The sequence below is a fragment of the Pelodiscus sinensis genome, chromosome 1, assembly GCF_052426305.1.
Source record: "Pelodiscus sinensis isolate ZL-2025 chromosome 1, ASM5242630v1, whole genome shotgun sequence".
Taxonomy (NCBI): domain Eukaryota; kingdom Metazoa; phylum Chordata; order Testudines; family Trionychidae; genus Pelodiscus; species Pelodiscus sinensis.
The window spans coordinates 38,637,990-38,664,598 of NC_143052.1; the positions used below are offsets into that span (position 1 = coordinate 38,637,990).

The 26,609-nt window shown below is 39.5% G+C and overlaps 1 protein-coding gene across 4 annotated transcripts in view; it reads right to left on the reverse strand.

The window, feature by feature from the left end:
- The window catches only part of IL17REL (interleukin 17 receptor E like), a 65,917-nt gene that overhangs the window by 24,527 nt on the left and 14,781 nt on the right, over window positions 1-26,609 (reverse strand). For 2 of the 4 annotated variants that reach the window (XM_075927972.2, XM_006122631.5), the window contains exons 2-8: window positions 18,004-18,031; window positions 9,686-9,835; window positions 8,810-8,919; window positions 7,442-7,556; window positions 5,146-5,190; window positions 1,507-1,646; window positions 1,257-1,328 (exon numbers count right to left, since the gene is read on the reverse strand). In XM_075927972.2, coding sequence (XP_075784087.2) covers window positions 1,257-1,328; window positions 1,507-1,646; window positions 5,146-5,190; window positions 7,442-7,556; window positions 8,810-8,919; window positions 9,686-9,835; window positions 18,004-18,031 — 660 coding nt within the window. Of the gene's footprint in view, window positions 1-1,256; window positions 1,329-1,506; window positions 1,647-5,145; window positions 5,191-7,441; window positions 7,557-8,809; window positions 8,920-9,685; window positions 9,836-18,003; window positions 18,032-25,197; window positions 25,292-26,609 lie in introns of all 4 variants that reach the window. The other 2 variants (XM_014573403.4, XM_025184421.3) reach the window with 2 other exon arrangements.

Here is a 26,609-nt window from a genome sequence, read left to right on the forward strand (position 1 = left end):
GCCACAGAGATCTGTCACAGCAGCTGTTGAATTATTCTGGTTTGCCTCCATATTTTCCAAAATCGAACGTCTATGTTTAATTTTCATTTAATTCACTTGACATTCCAATTTCAGTTTTAATAGTACCAAATGCTTTTAAATTCCAGAAATGGCACAATATCATTTATAATATGCAACTATGCTAATTTATAAATTTTAGGTCCCAAATCTACTCACATTGATATCAATGGGTGTTTGGTTATTGACTTCAGTGAATTTTGGATCAAACCTTATGCCTTTTTCATGGTAACCAATTGAATACTTATATCCTGATCCTGCAAACACATATGCATGTAAGTAGTTCAAATGGCTTCCTTTTTTAAGCATGTGTGTAAAAATTGAAACAATAAAAACACAGACTGGAAATAAGGCATACATTTTTAACATGAGGGTAATTAACCACTGGCCAATTCACCAAGGATAGTGACACATTCTTTAGCACTGGCAATTATTAAATCAAGATCAGATATTTTTTCCAAAAGATCTGCCATAAGAGTTATCTAGGGAAAGTTATATGGCCTGTGTTATATAGGAAGTCTGACAAAATGACTTCAGTGGTCCTTACTGGACTATTAATCTTTGAATATCGTGTGTCTGCAGGATCAGGGACATAGAATCCAATAGACACGGTTGCTGATTCCAATAGAACCCAATAGTCACAACTCTCAGGCCTGGTCTACAGTAGGACCTTAGTCCAAAATTAGCCTCTAAGGTCAATTGTGTAAGTAATGCATCCACACTACAAAGCCCGTTATTCCATAACAAGGGGCCAATGAATTTTAACTCTGTAGTCCTGCTTTTCATGAGGAATGACACTATTCCCAAACTTGTAAGTTTGGAATAAGGGTAATGTGAAGACTCTAGTGCCACTAATTCAAACTAATTGGCATCCAGGAGGCCTCCTGCAGCTCCCTAGAGTGTTTCCTAGGGTTCTGAGTCTGAGGTAGCGCATCCACATTAATGGAACCTGCCTTGGACTACATTTGATTCTTCCCCATAGTGAGGACAGAGAAATTCGAATTTGTAAAATTGGGTGCCCAGAAGTCGAATTTAGTAAATTTGAAATAATCTCCTAGTGTAGACATGGCCTCAATTATTTGCTAAGCATGGCTCAGAACCTGACCATTCATATTACAGTATTTGCTGTAAAGAGGTTGGCAGGTGATCTCCTTTAGCATCTGTTCCAATCTTAAATAAAGACTATCAAAATATTTTACCTCAATACAGAGACAAGGAAGTAACTGAGAATATTGTAAGGAAGTTGACTTCAAAGACTCCGTTCCTTTTAACTGAAATTAAAAAGACAATGGTGAGTCCAGTAATTTGATGCAGCAGCTGGCTTTTAATGAAACTACATATAAAATATTAGGCCAGATTATATATATATATGAGCAACATTACTTATGTGAGTAGTTCCAATAAATTCAATGAGAAAATACTGCCAGCCTGTAATAAATTCTTACTCACCAACGCAAATGAGCCCACATCTTCACAGGTAAACCATTTGTGACATAAACGAACATAATAGTCATGGTCTTGAAGAAAGTTTGATACAATCACAGATATCGTTTTCCTCACCCTGTCCACATTATAATCCAACTTCCCAGCTGAGATAAGAAAGAAAATGAACACATGAACTTATTATACAAAGGTTCCTAGTTATGTTGTCAACTAACTCTGATTTGTGCATGTGTAAATCTCCCTCTTATTGGCATATTTGATTTCATTCAATATATATTTAGATCTACATAAATATCCTCCTCTATTATGCTACTTCATGATTTTCATGAGATTGAAGTTCAGAGCCATCCAGTTTATTTATTTATTGTTTTAAGTAACAGTGCGGTCAGGCCAAACTAATTGCTGACTTTACCTTAACAGCATTTCCAGTTGTAAATTCCAGAACTTGAAGAATTTAGTCATGTATTGTCACCCCTGCGCATGTCTCTCCCAAAACTGAATAGAAAATATATTTTTTTCAAAGATGTGCAGCTTTCTGTTAAACCAAAAACATGTTTGACTTTCTGAACAAAATTTTTCACTGCCAAGCCTCCTTAGGACAGGAGACATTGCTGTTGGGTAGGCTAATTTCAGTCTAACTGTGGGGTCCTCTGTGTTGGTTTAGCGAGGAATCTTCCCTGTCCTTGCAACTAAGGTTCAATGTGCTCTCTTTGTTTATCTATATTTGGGGATGTTAGCATATAAATGGGAGAACAGGGAGCAGAGGGGTGGCACAATTAACTTTTTCATAGCTAAACATTTATTTGAATAATTCCTATTTATACTCCTTGTGGTCTTTGTCAAAGCTGCATATGCATTGGAGAAAATAAATATTTGTTATTAGCAACATCAGTCTGCTACATGGTATGTGGGATGATGATCTTGTTCAATGGCCCAATTCTGGCACTAAAATGTGTTATAGATTGTACTGTCATCTAAGGTACCAAACAACTGATATAGGACTTACATTCCTCTGTAACCTTGTAGCCTGTAGTTACCACTAGAGCTGGTTTGGAATTTTCCAGTTTAAAAAAACTCAGTTTTCACAAAATCCAAAGTTTTCCATGAGAAAATTGTAATTTTTTAAAAAAAATCAGGAAAATACAAATGAAATATTTTTGTTTGTGTCAGTATGACCTAAATCATATTTTTTTGGTTGAACTGATCTGAAACATTTAGTTTCAAATCTACTCAACAAAGCATAAACTACATTTCCCTATCACCACACTGCCTTACGAGAATTGTATTTCAGATCACCATCTCTCATATGGACTGGGCTCCTCAGAGGATGACATTGCCAGTAATGCAATGTAGATTTCCCTCTGGCTGTGCTGACTGGTACAGCAGAGAGTCACGTGACTCTGCATGCATCATGAGAGGGATGGCCACAGAGTCTAGCCCAGAGTCTAGTAGAGAAGGGGCATCAGGATTCTGAAAAACTATTGCCAAGAGGTAATATACCACTATGTGCTTCTTCAGGTCAATAAATTAAAACACAGCATTTCAATTTGGGAAATATCAAAAATGTTTTCTTTTGGTCAATAATATCAAAATGAAATGGATTTGATATTTCCAGATCATAATTTTTCAAAAATTTGTGTTCTGCAAAAAGTTTCAAAATTTCTACTTTTTGTTGCAAGGACAAAAACAAATGTTGAAATGTCGGGCTTTCTGTCTAGACTGAAATTCTGAATTTCACTTAGCTATGATCAGGGAATAGGGCTTCTGTGAGTTGCATCAGGAACCAGTTGTATTAGAATTTAAGAAGGACGTCCTTCCTGCTGCTTTTAATTATTCATTGTGTTACATTATTTAGCATAAAATTTGTAACTTTGGTCTTCCAATCATTTGTTCCTATTCATTCATTTGATGAGTGTCATTGATAAACTCCACACTGTCCACTATATATTCTACAAAAAACTAATCACCTACTGACCATAGTTTTATGTGCCCATCAGAGACATGCAGTTTTTGTGGTGGTAATGCCAAGTGTCCAGTTTTCATATGAGCATCTGGTCAAAGAGGGACCCGCCCTAGCACAGTGAAAATGAAGATGGAGGAGGGCAAGCACAGAAAAAGAGGGGATGGAGTGAACAGGACAGGGCCTCGGAGGACGGGTGGGCAAGGGTGTTCAGTTTTGTTCAGTCAGAAAATTGGCAACCCTAGCTAGTGGGGTTGTGCAGGGATATGGGGGTGGAAATGAATAGACACACTTCAAAGGTTAAAAATTTCAGAACAGGTCTATCCTAAGCATGGCTGGTTTTTAAGCCTGTTAGCCTTGCACTACCCCTTTACGCTCTCTCTCTATAAAGTTTCACTTTAAAGCAAATGGTCATTGGTGGCACATGTGATTTGCATTAAACTTTATTCACTGTGCACACATGACTAACTTTCCATTGTCTTTCAGGAACAAGTATATACTAAACTTTTGCCCCCCACCTTTTTGTTGGCAATGGCATTATTTACATGATCATATAGCACTTGAAACAGGATTATGCCATGTGGGGAATCATTATTTTATGAACATGCATTAACCAAGTTGAAAGTATAGAACAATTTAATATACTAACTGTAGTAGATAAATATGTGAGAACTTCATTGTTGTGTGGCTCTACCTTAAAACTTTATGGGGAATTGCAGGTGCTTACTTTTTAAAATGTGTTTCTCTTCCCTGCTGTTGTGTGAAAGACCCACCCCAACAACAGTAGAAACTGACTGATTGACAATGTAGAGGACATTGTGATCCTAGCTATATACATAGTTCTCTCGGATGTTTAAACTGAAAAAAATTCAGAGAAAAATGCTGGATTTCCCCTAACCTCTTCCAGTTATAGCCATCCTAAATGTTGCTTGCAACAACAGTAGTAGAAAAATATTCACCATGATATTTTAAATGGGCCATGTCCCTTTAAGGAGAAAGAGACCTTTCCTATAGTCCATACACACGTGTGACCTCCAGCAATCATCAGTATAAATTTGAGTGATATAAGTAGAAATACTCCCATGCAAATTAAAGGCTGCAGCAGAGGTCCCTGGTACCTATTCCTGGAGGCCAAACTGAGGGTGTTTCACGAGGCATACCTGAGCGGTCAACAAAGGCTTCCCTTGTCGACCGCGGTGCATCTATACTGCCCCGCTGTGCCGGATCAGCTGATCGTCAGCACAGCGTGGCAGCCATTTTGATGTAAATAGAGCGTGATTATTTAAATCACCGCTTCATTTTGCTATGCCTAGTAAACTCATCACATGGCTCCGTCGACGGAGCCATGTAGTCTAGACACACCCTGAATGTTTAAGATTTAATATTAAACAGAGTGTCAACCCCACTTTTTATCTGTTATCTACAGTTTCCAAATCAATATGCCCAAACCCTTACATGTAGCAGAATACCCCCTGCTCTACTAACACTATAATTTCTGTTGACAATAGTTGGAACTGCAGAAAATATTATAAATATACAAGTATAGCAATATAACAAGCAATGGTCCACTGGAATACTTGGCATCTGTAAATTATTGAGCCATGTTGCATTGCTTGACTATATGCAATTATACAAGCACAATGACAGTGATTCACATGTTCTAGATCCAATTATGTGCACCTCACCAAAACAGACTGGAATATGTTTTCCCACATCATTGTTCCTGCAATCTGCAAAACATAGAAAAAGAAACTTCAGCAGTGTTGAAATAACTATACACCTTTAAGTAGAGCCCTGCGTGGATTCATAATTTCTATCCACATCCACATCTGTATCCACAAAAATGAGCTGCAGATATCCACATTGACATCTGTAGATGCAGATACCACTTATCAAAGCAGATATGTGCAAATTTTCAGGGGTTTAGATACAAAATTTGCATCCATATCTGTATCGCTATCCGCAAAATGAGCTGCAGGTATCTGCATCCACATCCATGGATAAAGATACCCACAGATATAAAACGCATATCTGTGGATTTGCAGGGCTCTACCTATTAAAAGTCTATCAATCTGGATTCATAGGGCTTTCATCACCGTATTTCTGGGTACCTCCTAAAAGGAAATCGCTCTAGTGCACTTGAGGATCGTGCCCCTGTTCTGTTTGTGTGTTTGTTTGTTTGTTTGTTTGTTTGTTTGTGAAGGCAGAACTTATATGTCTACTATGAAGTCATAATAGATAATGGCATACAGCAAATGCTTCCTTCCTTTTCACACACTGATTACTTCACACTAGCTGTGCACTAAGGAAGCTACCTTCCCAGTTTTGGCCTTTTCCGACTACAAATGATCATGGGAACCTGAAATAAATTTTCCATCAGGGCCGTTATACCACATTTCTTTAGCCATTGTAACCAGCAATTAATGTGTCATTCCTTCCTTGAAAGAAACAACAGTAGTTTCCCAACTCAATTTATCTGATGTAGTGAATGTTTGTGATCATTTTTCATGCTGATTTCCTCTTACATTTACAGTTATAAGAAATACATTATTTATTTCCTAGGAAGTTTGCCAGACATAAAGGTCAATATACGCCCTGGCAGATGACACGTGATCAGAAATTAGCTATAAGAACTGATATAAACATGTACTTAGCTAGCTCTGTACATCTCCAAGGTTGATTTCTAGATTCAGCTTTTTTGGCTAAATCAATATTAGAGTAGTATTTTGTTTTCTTTTTCCCATATAATCCAAGGAGCAATTTTCCAATATATTTCTTTGTTCCTTGTTCCATGTAATGTGGTATCAAATTGGGCTTTCTAAAAGCCTTTTTTTTTTTCATTTATGTTCACACAGTTTGTTTTTCATGCAATAAAAAGTGAGGTAATGCAACTGAAGTTGAAATGTTTATTAAACATCATAAAGTTATATATTTAAGGCAACATGGAACAGAATATATTAAAATCTGAAATGCCTGGGAAGCGGGTATAAGAGGCAATTCAGCCTGTATTCAGTAGGACAACTAACTTGCCCTTACTACAAAGTTTTTGCAAATAAATCTCTGACAAACCAGGGTATGTCAAAAAACCCGCAACTGACATGTTTTTATTCCCAAATTTAGTGCTTTTAATTAGATACCTTTGGCACCTCCAGTCTGCACATTCTGGCATGCAGTAGACAACATGCTACATTTTCTTTATAAAGAAATTTTAGAAGAGTATTTTTTTCCAAATGTCATTTGCTACATTTGGGTTCAGGGATATGGCTGGAACGGGTGAGCCAAGAGAAGAGGGAGGCAACAAGGTGGGGGAGCACCTGGGCAGGGAAGGGCTGGCGTATGGGCATTCACGCACTATGGTGATATGTCATCTGACCAGTCTTATTGTCAAGTACATACACTGTGCTTTAAATAGTTTGGAACTGTCACTAAATATATATGTACACAGAAACAAGTAGTAGATTATAACATTAATTGAAAACAGAAAGCTTTCCTAGAAAGCCGTGTGCATGTCTTCTTAATTTCTTTGTAAAATCTCCCAAAAGTGCTTATTCTAATCTTTGAACATAGTTGGTAGGAAATTGTTTACATGTAAAATACGAAAATCATTCTTGGAGCTGAACTATCAAAAGGTACCAGAGGCCCAGGTCTACGTGCAGAGCAGTTGTGTAACAGCCCCCTTAGGACTAAATCTGTTGTGGGATAACTGCACATTCAGAGACATTTTACTAGCACAATAGCAGTTCTTGAAGATTCTTTTGTGGTTGCAGCTTCACACGCACACTTTTGCTTGTGAACTTTGAGCCTCTGCTTTGCATATATTTAACAAAATAATTAAGATGTACAACCAAATGTATCCTCAGCTGGTGTAAATCATCCCAGTCACATTGACTCAGATATGACTAAGCTGACATGTAACAGCAGAAGATCTGGTCCTATTCACTGCTATTTTTCTGAAACATCACTTTAAAGATCATTTCCTACCTTCAACATAGTATTCCTGACTCAACTTGACTTCACAGTAATTTGGTATTGTTTTCATTGTCACATAGATGTGTTGTGCTACATTGACTTCAAAGCAATTAAACTGCACGTGAACCTGTTTAAAACATACATTTAAAATCAAGGTTTTCTATAACTTGTAGAACACATAAGATACAAGATAACATAAGGCTAAGCAATGAGTCACTTTGTTCACACTGGCTTCTTTTACAACACCACTATATAGCCCAAGAGATCATATAATTGAGAAGAATATTTAAAAACCCCACAGCTATTATTTTCAGAAAGGATTTCTAAGAGTTTCATAATTTCTAATCCAAATGGAGCTAGATTTTGATATTGGATACACAGATCTGGTACAAGTCGTGGATGGCAGAACAAATTCCAAAGTCTGACCTTTCTAGCAGAGGTCTCTAAAAGATCATCAGTAGTTTGTCAGTTTTAAGACTCTCTTGCATGTATATTAGAGGTAAATTTTTACAATAATTGCATAAATTTCATGCAGGAGTCATTCATTTTCAGTCTGCAGTATGGAATTGAGGGAAGTAAGGATCATCTGAGGTCACTAGTGCTAGTTACTGGATATAAGCCAAGAGAAGCTGTTGGGTAGCGCACACAAAATTTACCTCAATTTCAATGTTACAGGCTGTTGCTGAATGCTGCACTAGGGCATGTTTGATCACAGAATAATATTAGAATAGATAGAGGCAAAACACTATTTTTATTAAAGAGACTTCAGTTCACATGTCATAAGGCATTATGGTCCTTTCACAATATGTACACAAGCACAAAAAATAACATGCTTCTGATGTTAATAAAACCTAACATCTACCAGTCATTAAAAACAAAAAATCCTCTTATTTTTCACATAGTAGGTCAGATTTTTAAAAGGTACTAACTCTGGGTTCAGGATGGCCCTGCAATTTATTTTGCAGTGTGAAATTAATAACACCAACCATCTAATGCATAGATCTCTAAGTGAACATGTTCCATAAGCATTTTCAGGTTCAAAACAGCACACACAGGTACAAAACGAAAGATCATGTTGAGGCTCGTTTGAAAACTAGGCTCTGTAAAGTGAAGTATCTCTTGCAAAATGATCGATGAAGCAAGTATTAAAGGTGGGAAGAAGGGAGTCTGGATGGTATAAAGAAGTGATGCAATCTGAGTCATATTTTTCTATCAACAAGTTTTTAGGTAACATAATAAATGTACAATCATCATGTACATATTTTGGCAAAGTCAGGGTGTGATGAAGAAAAGAGAGGCATTAAATGTATTCTTGTTTTTTTTTTCCTATAAAGGCTCACAATATTTTTATGCTAAGCAAATTAAAAAGAGGAAGCCTACCTTCCTTCTACCAAGCTTCTTGTTTGTTTTTCTAGAAAACCTCACGCTCACACACTGAGATTGCTGCGTGTCCACAGATAGAAAACAAATTTCCAGACCACGAATATTTTCTGAAAATAATTTTAAAATATATTTTTAAACGTTTATAGTGTTAACATCCTAATAAAGAAAAAACTAAACTGCAAAACATGCAGTGCATTCATAGGGTTTCCTTCTATGCACAAGTTTCGGAGATTTATCTCAGTGTCAAAATAAGGTTATACATATCTATGCCCTTATTTTCATAATTTATAATAATTGTTAGAGATTAAAACACCAATTCTGCTAATCCAGTGTTTCTCAAAGTAGGCTGCAGGCCAACTCGGAGAAAGCTGCTAACGGGCCGCTCCAGTTTGTTTACTTACCGGCTCCGTAGCCATGGAGCCTCATGGCTCCCAATTGCTCTAGTTTGCTGTTTGCAGCCAAGGGAAGCCATGGGAAGCAGCAGCCCGGACCACATTGAGAAACTCTGGGGTAGACTGTTAAGTCATCATGAAGACAATAGGGCGTCAGACAGGCATAAAGATACATCTATAGAAAGGCAGCTATGGGCTCAAGACTTTAGTGGAAGAAGGGAAAGTATTAATTGTAATTTATGGGGTGCAATCCTTGTTCCACTGAAGTCAATGGCAAAATTCCTATTGATTTTCATAGGGCCAGGATTTCACTTTGGGATTTAAGGAAAGCAGTACACATGTTTTTCCACACAATCTTGCTGGTATCATTAATTCAACTCAGCTTGGATTTGAACGCTGCAATATGGAACAAAATCTAGCCGAAGGACCATAAACAAACAGACAAAACCAAAATGGTTCAGTAACAAAACTACTAGCCTACCATCAAGATGCAGTGTCCCTTTAATGCTTAAGTGAAGAGAACATTGGTTTCCCTGTACACACTTCATCATTGTTGAGAGCTTCATGCTTTTCAGTACAGTAGAAGATAAAGAGGCAGGAGCATCACGGCAGAAACTGTTAAAAATACCAGCTGTGAATATCAAAAATATACATATATATAAATCCAACTGGGCATATGGCATTGATCACAAACACATCCAAAAAAAATCCAAAGGTAAAATCCTGGGCCTATTGAAGTCAATAGGAAATATGCAATGACTACAATGGCTCCTGGATTTCACCCCAATGTTTCTATGAGAGGAATCATGTGAGACAGAACAGCAAAGTCCTGAAGAGCAAAAATTGCTTGGGCATTTTGGTGGTGTGGCAGTTTCAGAAGGAAATATCCACCAGTCACAGTTAAGTGACAAATTGGCCAACTCAGGAGAGGAAAAGGAGTCTCTACTTACAACTGTAGTCACCAAACATGGCTGTACCATCAGTGCTTTTAGGCTCTCTCACAACCATTTAATTCATTGTTCTGTGATCAGAGCCATTCTTGGATTGACTATTTAATTCTATGGGGGCTGGTGGACTATCTGGGCTGCTACTAAATGTTGTTTTTACAGGAGGGGGCACCATTGCCTTTCTATTCATGAAGAAACATCTCATTTTTTGTGCCCTTCAGACCATGAAGCTCACAAAAAGTAATGAAAAAAGGGCCATATTTATCATTTCCTTCTGAGAGTTGTGCATCCCCTACACGTCATTGCTTGGGTCTCCATGCCAATCGTATGTGAGTCTATTATGGAAAGTCAAGAGTAGTTGAGTGGCAGTCCTGTGGCCCCAAAATCCCAAGCAACTTGATGTGCTTCAGCAGCTCTTTGCCACCTGTCCAACCCTCCAAACTCCCAAGCCCCACCACATTAAGCATGATTATCCAGGATTTGTATGAGCAGAGTATGATTTCACCATATTTATTATGCTTTTCTGTCTAAAAGATGTTGTCTTGAAATCATGTTGAAGAATATTTGATTAATGAGGCTTTGGTATAGATCTGTAATTACTTGGCACCGATCTGAAGGGATTAATTTTAACACATACCCAATTAACGGTTGTTTGAATGAGTTGCTAGGTGGTATTTGCTGGAATCTCCATTGTCACACATTGTCTTTGCCACATGCACTACATTTTTGTCGTGTTAGGACATAGCAATGCAATGATTATTAATACTAATAATTTCTGAAGAATTATAGGGGTGCATGGCATGAGTCATACAAATAAAAAACAAGGTCCTGCCCCAAACAGTTTACAAGCTAAGGGCTAAAATGTGCTCTCTGGCTTCATGACCAAGAATAGCTTCCACAGATGGATGCCTATTTACCTCCATGGGAAGTGAGCCATGTCCATAACAAGGAAGTGGGGTGGAGGGAAAAAGACATGGGAACATGATTTTCCTACCAATGATGCAAGGAATCACTGATATATTAGCACTCAGAGTCATTGTTACCTGATCTCCATGCACCTGTGGGGTTCTCATTTTAAGAGGGAGGTTGAGCAGTTGTTGTTGGTTGGGGTAGCCCATCATCATGGATCTATGAGGGGCCAAACTAACACCTAATGCAAATGTGTGCCTCTCTGTTGTTTTCACAGGAACAGAGCCTGTGACGGGGTGCAGTTGTAACCCAGACACCTAGGCTATGTCTACACTCGCGGCTTCTTGCGCAAGTACAGCCGTTCTTATGCAAGAATCTGTAGAGCATCCACACTGCCTGCCCATTCTTGCGCAAGTAAATTTACAGTACGGCATGGTAAGAGAGGGCTTCTTGCGCAAGAGCTGTGCTCTTTTTTGACAAGTGTAAGCCCTCTTGCACAGGAGCTCTTGCGCAAGAGGGCAGTGTGGATGCTCAGCAGGGATTTCTTGCGCAAGAAAGCCCTATGGCTAAAATGGCCATCAGAGCTTTCTTGCGCAAGAAAGCGTCCACACTGCCATGGGCGCTCTTGCGCAAAAGCACAGCTCACACATGGCAGTGTGGACGTTTTCTTGCGCAAGAAGCCGCGAGTGTAGACATAGCCCTAGTGTGGTTACCATGCAGTGGCACCTAGACTACAGCAACAGTTAAGACCAAGAGACCTCTACAGCATTGTCTAGGCAGCAGTTGGCTTTTAGTTCAGAGGGTAGAGGCTCCTATACTCTGCTTCAGAGATCCCAGGTTCAAAGCTACCCAGTGGCGGTTACAGAGTCACAGAAGACTGTTAGGGGTGCTTCCTGGAGTGCTGACAAAGACACTAACATTTACCTCTTCACTCTCTGGGACTTCTCACCAGCCTGTCCTGCTAGGCTAGTTTAGCTGGTCTCCCTCAGCTGAATCACAGAGCTGAGATCGCTGCCCCTCCACCCCTGGCCAGGAGCAATATAGACACTAAAACAAAGGGTTACAAAGAGTTTGGGTGGTGGCCTATGACAGGCAGTTGTGGGGAGGGAAGATAGCAGGGGTGCCAGAGGCAGGCTCTAGCTAGGAGTTGTTTACTTAGGCAGCTTCCAGTCAGCAACCCTGCAGGAATGTGGCTCTGCTCTGGCAGGGTGAAGGAGTTGAGAGGAGTGGAGGCTTCATTGGCTGCTCCTGTCACCAGCAAAATATCTTAGCTGCTGTTGGTTGGAAACTGGCCAATGGGAGCTAAGAGACTTTGCTAAGGGGTGGGGCAGAGCGCAAAGCCTCCCTCCTCACTCCCAGAATAGAGCAGCCACATTTAAAGCAGCCGCCTCTGTGCTGTGCTTAAGGTTCCCAGCAAAGCATCCACAGGCTGGATCCAGAAGCTTGGTGGGCTGGATGCTGCTCACTGGTAGCCTCTTGCCCACACCTGATGTACACACTGATTACTCCCCCAAGTAACAATTACTTACACTAAGCTTGATGGGGGGAGGGATAGCTCAGTGGTTTGAGCATTGGCCTACTAAACTCAGACTTGTGAGCTTGATCCTTGAGGGGGACCACTTAAGGATCTGGGGCAAATCTGTCAGGGATGGTACTTGGTCCTGCCATGAGGGCAGTGGACTGGACTTGATGACCTCTCAAGGTCCCTTCCAGCTCTATGAGATAGGCATAGTGAATAAAAGTGATTTTATTAAGTACAAACTGTAGGATTTTAATGGATGAAAGTAAAAATAGGCAGAGCACAGTGAATTACAAATTTGAAATGACAAAAAACGCATAGCTAAATCTAACACACATTCAAACTCACCCTAAAACTGTTCTTATTCCAGCTAAGCCTCCAAACCAGGGAAGTCCCTTCTCCCTGGGGTCTCTGGTTCATTTTCTTGGGAGTGCCATGCCAGCCATAGACAAAGAATTGAAAACTTTGCATCTTAAATAGCCTCTCTTTCAGGTGGGAATTATGTTTTACATTCTCCCTGCTGTGGAAAATATCTGGTCAGCCCCTACCAATTCAGGAGATCACATGACATCCTAAGTCCAACCACTGCCTAGATTTAAAGGACAAAAGTGGCTGTTTACAGGTGATTACCCAGACATTGTGGGAAACCCTATTGAAGGATTTTATTTGCACATTTAAAACGATTAACCATTCCATACTCCATGTCTCGTAGGGTATGTCTACACTTGCAGCCTATTTCAGAATAGGGCTGCAAATGTAGGCATTCGAAATTGCAAATCAAGCCCGGGATTTAAATATCCCGCACTTGATTTGCATCTTTCCGGCTGGGCGCCACTTTTTGAAATTGACAAACCCAGAATAACTGCCTGCGTCTACATGCAGCAGTGAAATGGGCATTCCAAATAAAGCCCTCTTTCGAAATACCTGTTATTCCTCCTGCAATGAGGTTTAACAGGTATTTCAAAATAGGACTTTATTTTGAATGCCCGTTTCACTGCTGCGTGTAGACACGGGCAGTTATTCTGGGCTTGTCAATTTCAAAAAATGGTGCCCAGCCAGGAAGATGCAAATCCCAGGATACTCAAGGAGCTGATAGAGGAGGTATCTGAGCCTTTAGCTATGATCTTTGAAAAATCATGGCAGACAGGGGAGATTCCAGAAGACTGGAAAAGGGCAAATACTGTGCCCATCTATAAAAAGGGGAATAAGAACAACCCAGGAAACTACAGACCGGTCAGTTTAATGTCTGTCCCAGGGAAGATAATGGAGCAGGTAATTAAGGAAATCATATGCAAACACTTGGAAGGTAATAAAGTGATAGGGAATAGCCAGCATGGGTTTGTGAAGAACAAGTCATGCCAAACTAATCTGATAGCTTTCTTTGATAAGATAACGAGCCTTGTGGATAAGGGAGAAGCGGTGGATGTCATATACCTAGACTTTAGTAAGGCATTTGATACGGTCTCGCATGATATTCTTATTGATAAACTAGGCAAATATAACTTAGATAGGGCCACAATAAGGTGGGTGCATAATTGGCTGGATAACCGTAGTCAGAGAGTTGTTGTTAATGGTTCTAAATCCTGCTGGAAAGGGATAACAAGTGGAGTTCCTCAAGGGTCTGTTTTGGGACCCGTACTGTTCAATATCTTCATCAATGATGTAGATATTGGGATAGAGAGTACGCTTATTAAGTTTGCAGATGATACCAAACTGGGTGGGGTTGCAACTTCTTTGGAGGATAGGGACATAATTCAAAATGACCTTAGCAAGTTAGAGAAATGGTCAGAGGTAAACAGGATGAGGTTTAATAAAGGCTGTGTCCAGACTCCATGCCTCCGTCGACGGAGGCATGTAGATTAGCCACATCGGAAGAGGGAAATGAAGCCGCGATTAAAATAATCGCGGCTTCATTTAAATTTAAATGGCTGCCCCGATCTGCCGATCAGCTGTTTGTCGGCAGATCGGGAGAGTCTGGACGCGATGCCCCGACAAAGAAGCCTTTTTTCATCGACACAGGTAAACCTGGTTTCACGAGGCTTACCTGTGTCGATGAAGAAAGGCTTCTTTGTCGGGGCATCGCGTCCAGACTCCCCCGATCTGCCGACAAACAGCTGATCGGCAGATCGGGGCAGCCATTTAAATTTAAATGAAGCCGCGATTATTTTAATCGCGGCTTCATTTCCCTCTTCCGATGTGGCTAATCTACATGCCTCCGTCGAAGGAGGCATGGAGTCTGGACACAGCCAAAGAGAAATGCAAAGTGCTCCACTTAGGAAGGAACAATCAGTTCCATACATACAAGATGGGAAGCGACTGTCTAGGAAGGAGCATGGCGGAAAGGGATCTAGGGGTCATAGTGGACCACAAGTTGAATATGAGCCAACAGTGTGATGCTGTTGCAAAAAAAGCAAATATGATTCTAGGTTGTATCAACAGGTGTGTTGTAAGCAAAACTCGTGAAGTCATTCTGCCGCTCTACTCTGCACTAGTTAGGCCTCAGCTGGAGTACTGTGTCCAGTTCTGGGCGCCACATTTCAAGAAAGATGTGGAGAAATTGGAAAGGGTACAGAGAAGAGCGACAAGAATGATTAAAGGTTTAGAGAACATGACCTATGAAGCCAGGCTTCATGAACTGGGCTTGTTTAGTTTGGAAAAAAGAAGATTAAGGGGGGACATGATAGCGGTTTTCAAATATCTAAAAGGGTGTCACAAGGAGGAAGGAGAAAATTTGTTCCTCTTGGTTTCTGAGGACAGGACAAGGAGTAATGGGCTTAAAGTGCAGCAGGGGAGGTTTAGATTGGACATTAGGAAAAAATTCCTAACTGTCAGGGTGGTCAAATATTGGAATAAATTGCCAAGGGAGGTGGTGGAATCTCCCTCTCTGGAGATATTTAAGAACAGGTTAGATAGACATCTGTCAGGGATGGTGTAGACGGAGCTTGATCCTGCCTTGAGGGCTGGGGGCTGGACTCGATGACCTCTCGAGGTCCCTTCCAGTCCTATTATTCTATGATTCTATGAAATCAAACATGGGCTATTTAAATCCCGGGCGTGATTTGCAATTTCGAATGCCTACATTTGCAGCCCTATTTCGAAATACCCTTTCTCTGCATACAAGAATGAAACAAACACCAAAATAAGATATACAGATCCAGTAGACTGAGACACTAAAACTGATAGGTTACATGAGGTGTTTTGTCCAAAGCATCTTTGAGTTATGCTTATTTGTGTCCATAAGTCAATTTCATAAAGCATGGGGGGACCATCACAATACCCACTCACATTGGCTCCAAATTTGATCTATAAAAGGGAGAGGGGAATATATCAAATGCAACCACAATACATAAACTCTACGACCCAGATTCTCCACTTGCTTACGCTGATTTTATGCCTGTGGAACTCTATTGAACTCAGTGGAGACATACCAACGTAACTAGTGGAAAAGAGTAGAAAATCAGCCCTTTTACCTTAGCTCACATAATTTCAGAGCTACCTAATATTTAACAATATGAAGCCTATAGGGTATTCAGCTTTAATCGCAGCTCTTCATTTAGGAAAAAAAATGCTGTACAATCTAGAGATCTCTCTTGGACAGCATTGTGATTGTTCATATTCTGACACACCAGCCCAGAATAACTAGGATGCAGTATTTTCGCATGATCAAATTATTAAACAATGAATCAAATAATCAATTTGTAAGAACCTGGAGAATAATAGGATTCTAAGGAATAGTCAGAATGGTCAACAACAAATCATGCCAGACCATCTTAATTTCCTTCTTTGAAAGGATTACTGACCTAGTGCATGGGGAAAACAATAGATGTGATATACCTTGATTGGTTCTTCAAGACATTCTCATAAGCAAAATAGGGAAATATAGTCTTGATTAATTTATTATAAGAGGAGTGGACAGCTGATTGAAAGACTATCCTCAAAGAGTAGTTATCAATGGTTTGCTGTCAAATTGGGAGAGCATATTTTGTGGGGTCTCACAGTGGTGAGTCCTTCCTCAGTCCAGTATTATTCAATATTTTCATTAATGGCTTAGATAATGAAGTAAGAAGTATGTTTATAAAATCTGCAGATGATTCCAAAGTGGAAGGGGTTGCAAGCACTTTGGGAGACAGATTTAAAATTTAAAATGACCTTGATAAATTGGAAAATTAGTCTGAATTCAACAAGAAGAAATTCAATAAAGACATGTAAAAATTACTTCACTGAGGAAGGCAAAATCAAATGAACTATTACAAAATGAAGAATAGTTGTCTAAGTGGTTGTACTGCTGAAAAGTATTTGGGGATTGTAGTGGACCACACACAATATGAGTCCTCAATGTGATGTAGCTGCAAAAAAGGCTAATAGGGGTATCCCTACACTGCACCCATAGCTCTAAATAAATTGCGTAGCTTATTTTGAGTGTATTTCAAAATAGCTTATTTCATAACTTGGCACTGTCTACACAAATAAACCGCTATTTCAAAATGTCCCTTAATCCTTATGATTATGAATGAGGTTTACAGGGACGTCAGAATAGTGAGCCCTTTATTTCTAAAGCTATTCTGAAATAACAGGTGCGCTGTCAAGTCGTTGAATACTCTATTTCAGGATACTAGAAGTATCCTGAAATAGCGCCGTAGTGTAGAAGTACACTAAGAGTTCAGGTTGTGTTAACAAGAGTATTATATATAAGACACAGAAAGCAATTGTCCCATTCTACATGGCACTGGTGAGGCCCAAACTGCAGTATTGTGTCCAATTCTGAGTACCAGAATTGAGGAAAGATGTGGGCAAATTGGAAAGAGCCCAGAGGAGAGCAACAAGATAATAAAAGGTTTAGAAAACTTGAGCTATGAGGAAATGTTGAATAAAACTGAGCTTGAGAAAAGAAGACTGAGGAGCTACCTGATAAAAATCTCCCAATATGTTAATGGTTGTTATAAAGAGGACAGGGATCAGTTGTTTTCCATGTCAACTGAAGGTAGGGCAAGAAATAAAGGTAGATTTAATTTAGATATTAGGAAAAACTTTCTAACTATAAAGGTTGTTAAACTATGAAATGATTGTAGGTACTAACAGCCACATTTGGGTGGGCTGGCTGAGGAAATCCTAGCAATGATTGTACTAAGTAAGGAAAATTGCAAAGCAATAAAGCACAAAATTCAAGAATATAACATAAGAATGACCACACCGGATCAGACCCAAAGTTCATCTGGCCTAGTATACAGTGCTCTGACAGTGGCCAATAAGAACTATTACCCTAATGTTTTACTTTAGGAAAAGATTCTGTGAAGCTAGTTTTAAATACCACATCAAATGATCATACTGCCCTGATGTGGCCTTCAGAGTGGATTTATTACCTGTTCTGATTTTTTTTTTATTCAGATTTTAAGAATAACACAAATGGGAATGTCTTATACTTACTGGAAGGTTTGCTTTTACAATGAAACCCCTGCAAATAAAAATAACAATTATTAAAAATACTGCTTTGAAGAAAAAAGATGCTATAGACTTAGTATACATGCAAATATAAACATAGTTTAACAAAGTCTGCATCAGATAAATAATTTTTTAAACAGAAGCACAACTTACCTTCAATAACACAACAATGGAAACATACAGAGTACTAAGTTCTTTTTATATATAAGAACAATCCCATCAAACTATGCCCTTTCACATAACACAGGAATTATAGATCACCCAATACACTAATAGGCAGCAGAGTTAAAACAAAGTATTTCATGCAACACATACTCAACTTATGGATGCTGGAATGCTAAAAACGTAACTGGGTTCAAAAAAGAATAAGATACATTCACAGATGATAGATCCATTCCAATGAGGTAGAGCAGCCTCAGACCAACACAAGGGGAATTAACTCATCCTGTTGGGGTCCGCTAACCCAGCCTCTTCCCCTCACAGAAAGTACAGGGGCAGGGCAGAAAGTATAAGACCAAGTTGCTCAGTTTGAGCCAAACGTCTTGCTCAGGAAGCTGAATCAGGTGCCCACAACCAGCTATAGTGAGTGATGACTCTCTTGAGCCAGCCTGGAAACAAGGCCAGCCACTGCCTTGGAAACTGAGAAACTCAAAGTAGAGAATGAGGTATTCAGCAGGGTGACTGGGAACCAGGTCCCAAGTGGCCACAGAGAAACCCAACCAGATAACAGTAAAAAGCAGCCAAAGGAAAAAAAATATTGGTCCTGTTGTGTTGCTGGGAGCCAAAGCAGCAATCTAACACTTCTAAGCCAACCTAGTGATGGGATCACCCATCCTTTAAAGGGCCCTGGGGTGGGATATGGTGAAGCAGAGTGGACCCATGTTCCTCTATCCTTGTGGCTGGATGAGCAATAACTCCCACATCCAAAAGGCCTGAACTATTGCCTGTTTGCTCAGGATTTTGGCTAGATGGACCATTGGTCTGATTCACAATAGTCATTTTTATGTTTTTGTACAGCACTCAATTGAAAAATTGTCAATGCTATTTATTATGTCAAAATATATATTGAACTGTTTGTACTTCCATTACTAGTTGATTGTACAGGGATCTGGTCCTATTTATGCTAACTGCCTTCCATACACTTTTGAAGCTATAGAAATAATAATTAATAATACTACTGGGCTGCGCCCTGTACTCTCTATGTTTGCCAACCCCCCTCTCTCTGGTTGCTTTCATTTTCATGGCCGGAGACCATGAGAGTGTGATGACATCATTCTGTCACCTGTCAGGAAAACATTTTTTATATAGAGAGACAGATTAATAGTAATCAAATGATTTTCAAAGAGGATTTATGTGTATGACAAGTCAAACATTCAGATTAATCATTTCCAAGATTTGTAAGACTTGCCCTTTTATTTAAAAGTATTCAGGCCCTAATTCCATGAATGGGATTACTCAAGTGGGTAATTGCAAGATTTGTGAGTAGAACAATGGAGGGTGGGGACATTTTCTATTACTGTCCTCTTAGTATAGTCATTTTCTTCTGGTAAAAGCCAGTACAAAGAAGATATTAAATGCTACTGCTGATGTGAACAGAGAATTTTGATCTGGTAGAATTTTACACCCACTTCACAGGAGAGAGAAAAATCTTGAAACCAAATACATGCAAATCTGTGAAGATATTTAAGAGTAGGTTAGATAAATGTCTATCAGGGATGGTCTAGACAGTATTTGGTCCTGCCATGAGGGCAGGGGACTGGACTCAACAACCTCTCGAGGTCCCTTCCAGTCCCTTCCCTTCCAGTCCTAGTATTCTGTGATTCTATGATTCTATGAACCAGCATTGCAGGATAAATACCAGAATTGCAGGATAAATTTACAGGCAAAGCTCAGACATCTTATTTCATTTTTTAAAAAACACAGCAAAAAATAATTGCACAAATCTTCAGTTAGGATTATGGCTCCTATCCTGCAAAATGTATGCTTAACTTTATGCTGTTTAGCCCATTGACCCCACTGATGACACCCATGTATCTAATGTTAAGCCCATGCATAAAAGAAGGGTGACCATATTTCCCTGCACTGAATACTGGATACCAGGTAAAATTACTTGTGTTCAGGTGAGCAATCATACCAAAGTTCAAATTAACATCAAGTTGACTGAGCCCCTGTTGGAAAGAAATACTCTGTAGTTGGATTCTTTTTATGTACTTTGCTATCATTCAAGCTGCAGGGCTCACACTGTCAGGGATGACACACACAAACCTATCTCCCCGAACATATATGGGGAGAGGTTATTCCCAGACACCTCTCTCACATGGAGCGGAGGGGTGAACTGGCCCAACCTTCCTGCCCAGTGCTCATCATCCTCCATGCTTGGCTGGGCCCCTCAGATAGACCCACCTCTCATTGTACCTAGCATTGCATTCTGAGGCAACACATGGGCAGAGGGAATAACGGGTCACATACCTGCCCTCCACAGATTTCTGCCACAGTTCCCATCAAAATATGGCCAGCAGCAGCCTTGTGGGACTTTGTGGGAAGAAAGGAACAAGATTTGCAACCAACTGCAGGGAGGGGATGACCGGGCCCATGTCTTTGCAGAGCTCTTCTGCCCCCACATAATCCCATGAAGCTGAAAGCAACTTGTCCCTTCCTACCTACACAATGTCTATTCAATATCAACAAACTCAAAAAAGTCAGAGTTCTTTTCCTCATATTGCGAACACAGAAAAATGGCTGTAAATTTTCAACAAAGTCATTTCTATATCAACCAACAGCTGACCACCTGCATGTTTGCAAGTATTGTGCACTGTGGGTACAGGGCATTTTGCATTATAATGCTGTCATTTTTAGTACATAACAACTTATACACCAATTTGTGTTTGCTATAGTTCACATTGGCATTATCAACAGAGTATGCAGCAAGACAATTAATGTTAAGATGGTGTTTCTCTTGGCAGTTCATCATAGCATAATGAAAACCTTTTGCAAATTCATCACTGTCTTCATAAAAATCAAGCAAATTTGTACTGAATGCTGCCTGATACAGTGAAATATTGGAAATATCTTCCTGTTCCCCTCATTTGAGGCTTGATTGCTACAGAGAAATATTCAGGGGGTAGCCCTGTTTGTCTGTAACTAAAAAAAAGTAAAAATATGGTCCTACAGCACCTTAGAGACTAAGCAAAAATATATTTACATAGTATCATGAGCTTTCGTGGGCACAACACACTTCTTCAGATGACAAATATGGAGCAAGAGGCATGAAGCTTCAAATAAAAAGCAGAAAAAGTGAAGAAAGGGGAAGAGGGAAAAACTATCAATTAAAAGATCCATGCTAAATGAGGCTAATAGAGTGGACTGAAAGTGCCCGATACTTAGCTCTTCATGTCATTTGGGTATTGAATATAATGGCCCATCCAGTTCATGTCTTTGTTCAAGTCATGAAGTGTCAAATTTGCATATGAAGGCCAGTTCTACAGACTCTCTCTTTAGTTGATTCCTGAAATTACTTTGTAAGAGAATAGCCACCTTTAAATCCATTAACGAGTGCCCAGGCAAGTTAAAATGTTTTCCAACAGGTTTCTATTGAATAACGAATATACCATTTTGAATATCTGATTTGTGTCCATTAATCTTTGTTGTAGAGACTGTCCAGTTTGGCCAATATACATGGCAAGCATTGTTGACACTTGATGCCATATATCACATTAGTGGATGTGCAGTTGTATGAACTTATGTGGTTAGGTCCTCTGATGATGTCACTAATATAGATATGTGGACAGAATTGGCATCAGAGTTTATTGCAGGTGTGGGCACTGAGTATGTCTGAAGTGTGATGCATGGTTGCTGGAAAGAACTTGTTTCAGGTTAGAGGTTTTTATGTAAGTAAGGATTAGTCTGTCTTCCAAGGCCTGTGAGAGTAGGGAATCGTTTTCCAGGATAGGTTGTAGATTGTTAATGATGTGATGGAGGGGTTTAAGTTGGAGATTGTAGGTGATGACTAGTGGTGTTCTTGTTTTTTTTGTTTGTTGGGCCTTTCTTGAAGAAGCTGATGCCTGGATACTTGTCTGGGTCTGTCGGTCTGTTTTTTTGCTTCCACAGGTGGGTACTTAAGAGAAATACGTATGTTTTTCTATTGGCATGGTAATTAATCCCCTAAACAATCCCCCACAGACTTTGGAGTTAAAATAATGGTCACTGATAGCTCCGCTCTGGTTCCTCTGGAACACAATTTGTTTTCAGTATTTGAAATATGAAACATTTCACTGGCAAGCTTATTAGCACAGTCCATGATGTTGTAACTTAGGCTGTGTTTAAGTTGGGCGGTAAACTGTTGCAATTTCCCATGTTGCAATTCAGTCACTTTCCATGTTTGAGGAGATAAAGAACTTGCTAATATTTGTCATGCCTTTGGTCAGTGTATTTTTCTTATGCTCATTGGCTGCCCCAGGTTACTTTCACCTCCATGCCCAGCAGAGAATTCACTCTGGCACAAAGTACAAAAGCTTTACCAGAATTGTAACTGACAGTTTTTACCCAGTTGTACTTTTCTTCTTATTGGCTTTTATATCTACACAGTCTCTTTGTTTTTTTCTCTTTAGGTCCAGAAGAAATGTCTGATGTTCCTACTGCTTCACTTACAATTTCATCGAACATTTTCCTGACTATGTAAAAGCATGCTGCAGATAAGGGAAATTGCCTTTGTGGTATGTTAGCCAGTTAATATCCTTATTCAAGCCCAGGTTGATAGTGTCAAAATAACTGAATAAAGATGTTAACAGGTTAACACACTATACATTTAATAATTTTCCCTGCCTTTGATAGTCATATTTTCACATTAAGCACTATGAATGGGTTACATCCTTCCCACTTAATTAGCTTCATTAACATGGGTCCTACAATTGACAGGTAACTGCTTTGCTGTTATGTATACCTTGGATTCTATAATTTCCACCATCACTAAAATAGTTCACTATAATCCACTAGCTCAGGGGTGGCCAATCCATTCTGGATATCAGTAGGCCCAGCACAAAGAGCTGGGGCAGAGTTGTTGAGCAAAAAAAAAAAAAGGACTCCCTTTTGCCCCTTCGGTCACATTTGGTCGAACAAAAAACCAAAACAAACAAACAAAAGCTCTGCCCCTTTAAGAAAACGCATTTAAAGGCTTTTTGGCCACATCAAGCTCCCGTTTTGAGGGACACGGGGGTGGCTTTACAAGCCACAGGAGTTGGCCTCGGCTGCTCTTCTTTCTTTCTTTCTAAGATTATTAAGAAGGTTATGATGCAATATCTCCCTGGTGAAATCCTGACTCCACTGAAGTCAATAGTAAAAATCCCATTAACTTCAGTAGGGGCAGATTTTTATCCTCAGAGTGGTTTAGATGCCTCAGATATTCTGCTGTTGGTGCCTAGATCACACAAACTATACAGTGATAGGCGTGTTATAGCCCTGAACCTGTGATAAGAACCATGCAGACAGACACCTGCACAGAAAACCATTGACTTCAATAGGGCAGCAGAAACGGAAGCAGGGCTTCTCGGACATGGTGTTCTTGTAGAAAATCCTTAGCTGATCAAACAGATTTACACAAGTACCAGACAGTTACAGTGAACGTTTGTTTACAATTTCTTGTTTTCATTCATGATTTTCTTTTCATTATATGGCAACTGGGCTTTTCCCCATCATATGCATTTTTCCGAAGAGTCATAGAGATCATTTGCCAAAGAAGAATTCACATATATTAACAAAGTTCCTCTTTCACTTGCTATGTCTTTGTTTTCAGGAAATATCTAAACTGAGGCCAATAAAAAGCCACATTAATCTGCTAAACTAAATTATTCTTCCTCTTTCAAAACACTTTCTGAAAAAAAGGAAGTACCAGTGCTTTATAGTGTTCTAATACCTATAAAATCTCTGATTCATAATTGTCTTGGCAAAGAGCCTAAGCAAAATATATATACACAATATAGAAACAGTTAGGGGTTTTTCTGTTTCTCTAGGGTTTTCCCCATTCATAATATTGTCCAGTCATAGCTAGAGGTTATCTGAACAAACAGGGCCAAATTCAGAGTCTTGAACAGAGGGTGTAGGGCCTACAGATTCCTTTTAGCTAGTAGATCAGGTTCCCAGACAACTGAGGCTATGTTAATAAATGTTAACACCCTTCACTTTTGTTTGTGGTGAGGAGGGAGGGAGAGCAGAAGGCAACGCAGAATCAGGAGAATGCATGGATTTTTTGATGGTTTACTTCTGAATGATACTGGCAAAGAAAAGAAGAGACCAAAATGTCCCCCATTCCTTCTAACCACCCAATTACTTGGGGCAAATGAAGAAGAGGTAAAGCTGTAGAATGTGCCCTCTGACGTGACAATTGCAAACAGTCAAAGTCACACTAAGGCTCCAATCCTCAGTGGCATTTAGGGTCCTATCTCCTATTGAAATCTATGCAAGTTAGGAGACTAAACAGCTCTAATGAGCTGGGTATCACTTTCATGTAAATTTGACAAGCTTTCTTTTGCCAATAGGTGTATTCAGCTTACAAGTGAGAGTGGCATGATAAAGCTCTTAGCCAGTTCAGGTCAGTGGGACAGCTATGTGTGGCTATGTCTACACTACAAAGAACAGTCGGAAAAAGATATGCAAATTGCAAACCTCAATTTGTGCATCTTTTTCCACTTTTCTTTCAGAGTCTTTTCTGAAATTTGTCACCGTGTAAATTTCAGAAAAACCTCTTTCTACATATCCCTTCTTCCTCATATAATAAGGTTGACAGGGATGGCGAAAGAACGCGTCCGCTGCAGTCTAGACAGAGCCTGTATGTCAAAGGCAGATTTTGAAACTTGTTAAAAATACTGGGTTTTTTTTTTTAAATGAGCTTGTTTTGGGCTGTTCTCTAGTCATTTTACGTTGATTCACCAGTATGATGGTTTTCAACCTGAGGTCCATGGACTCTTGGCAATCTGCAAATTATGTCTAATATTTCCAGAAAAATCCACAAATGAAAAAAGGTTGTAAACCTCTGCACTGGTGCAAAGCGGCCCTAAAACCAATTGATCTGAACCCAGCTCTTTTCAATATATTGGCAGATCTTTGTGTGGAATAGAAGCACCACAGCAGTTAAAACTCTTCTGCAGACTGTCAATGCAAGAGGAGTGGCCAAGGAAAAAGGCTTACCTGCATTCTGTCAATTTCCAGTTCCTTAACAGACTTTTGGGTAGCTTTACATCACCAGTCTAATTTGCACAGAGGTTGGCCAAGTGCAGTGGCCCTAGAATATGGGGAGCACAAAGGACACCTTTAAGCTTTCCCTTTCTCCCCAGAGCTTTACCCAAAACTTCTCAGCTACAATTGATATTCTTTATATTGTAACCAAAAATGAGAAACACCACCACATAAATCTCTTACAGAGTTGAGAGTGATGATGATCCTGAGGCTGTTCCATTCTCCCATGATCCCCACTACATATCCTCCTGCATCATTGCTGTATTGTATATAGCGTAATGCTGCCTTCTAAATGCTACTGCAGCCATGTGTAAGAGAAGGTGTGATTGTGAAATAGTGTAATAGTACAGTAATTAGACCTCTGGCACTTCTTTGCTATGTTGCACTTTCAGCCAAATGAAATGCTAGTCAAAGCAATTTTGCTTTCAGGCATCACACCCTGGAGGGATATTTTCCCCTTTGTATCTTTTCCAGTGCACTGAAATGTAAGTTTATGATGATTATGTTGTGATACGAATACAAAAATGGACACTGGTGACCATCACTATATCTTAAATTCAGGTAGAGTGATGCTGATTTGGAGGGATGATCTGTCCCCTTGTATTGGGTACATCATTGCTGGTGTCAGACAGAAAGGAGGTTTGTCTGGGAGACAGCATGTTCTGTCCTCCTTTTCTAAACATTTTAGTTGATATTTGAGGAAACATGACACTAGTGATGACAGGCAAAACAGAATAATATGCACAAAATGCATCCAAAATGCTCTTAACTGGAGTTGATGTAAATCAACATCACTCCATATCTGGAGCATCAACAATTTTTACCAGCTCAACTATTTGAAAGGCACAACTAGTCTGTCTAAGCAACATTTTCTTCAGCATTGCTTACATGCTGTTGATACCACTGCACTTTAATACAGTATTATGGACTATTTTAAATTGCCACTTTCTACAATGAATGACTGAAATTGTCTCATATGGAAGGTATCTAGTTGTTGAAATGGTCTCTGTACCACACAAATGAACAGCAAGCACTACTATACAGTACAGTGCAGCCTTTGTAGAAACCAAACATTCTGTTGTTTTCACTCATGCTGTTACAGATTATTTTGAACCCAAAAACAACTAACATCAATGGAATTCTTTCTTCAACTCAGGCTGCGAATGCAGAACTATTTTTTTGCCTCTGTGATTTTAACTGACCTGTGAGAGCACTGTTACTAAGAGCATTTCCTAGGCAAATTCTGGATGTGTATTTAGTATTGCGCCAGCAGTTACCGGTAGATTGAGGCATGTTAATCATAAAGCCAAAGTTTGCAAATAGTTGTAAACTGAGATTGAATCAAATCCAGGTCTTTAAACTGT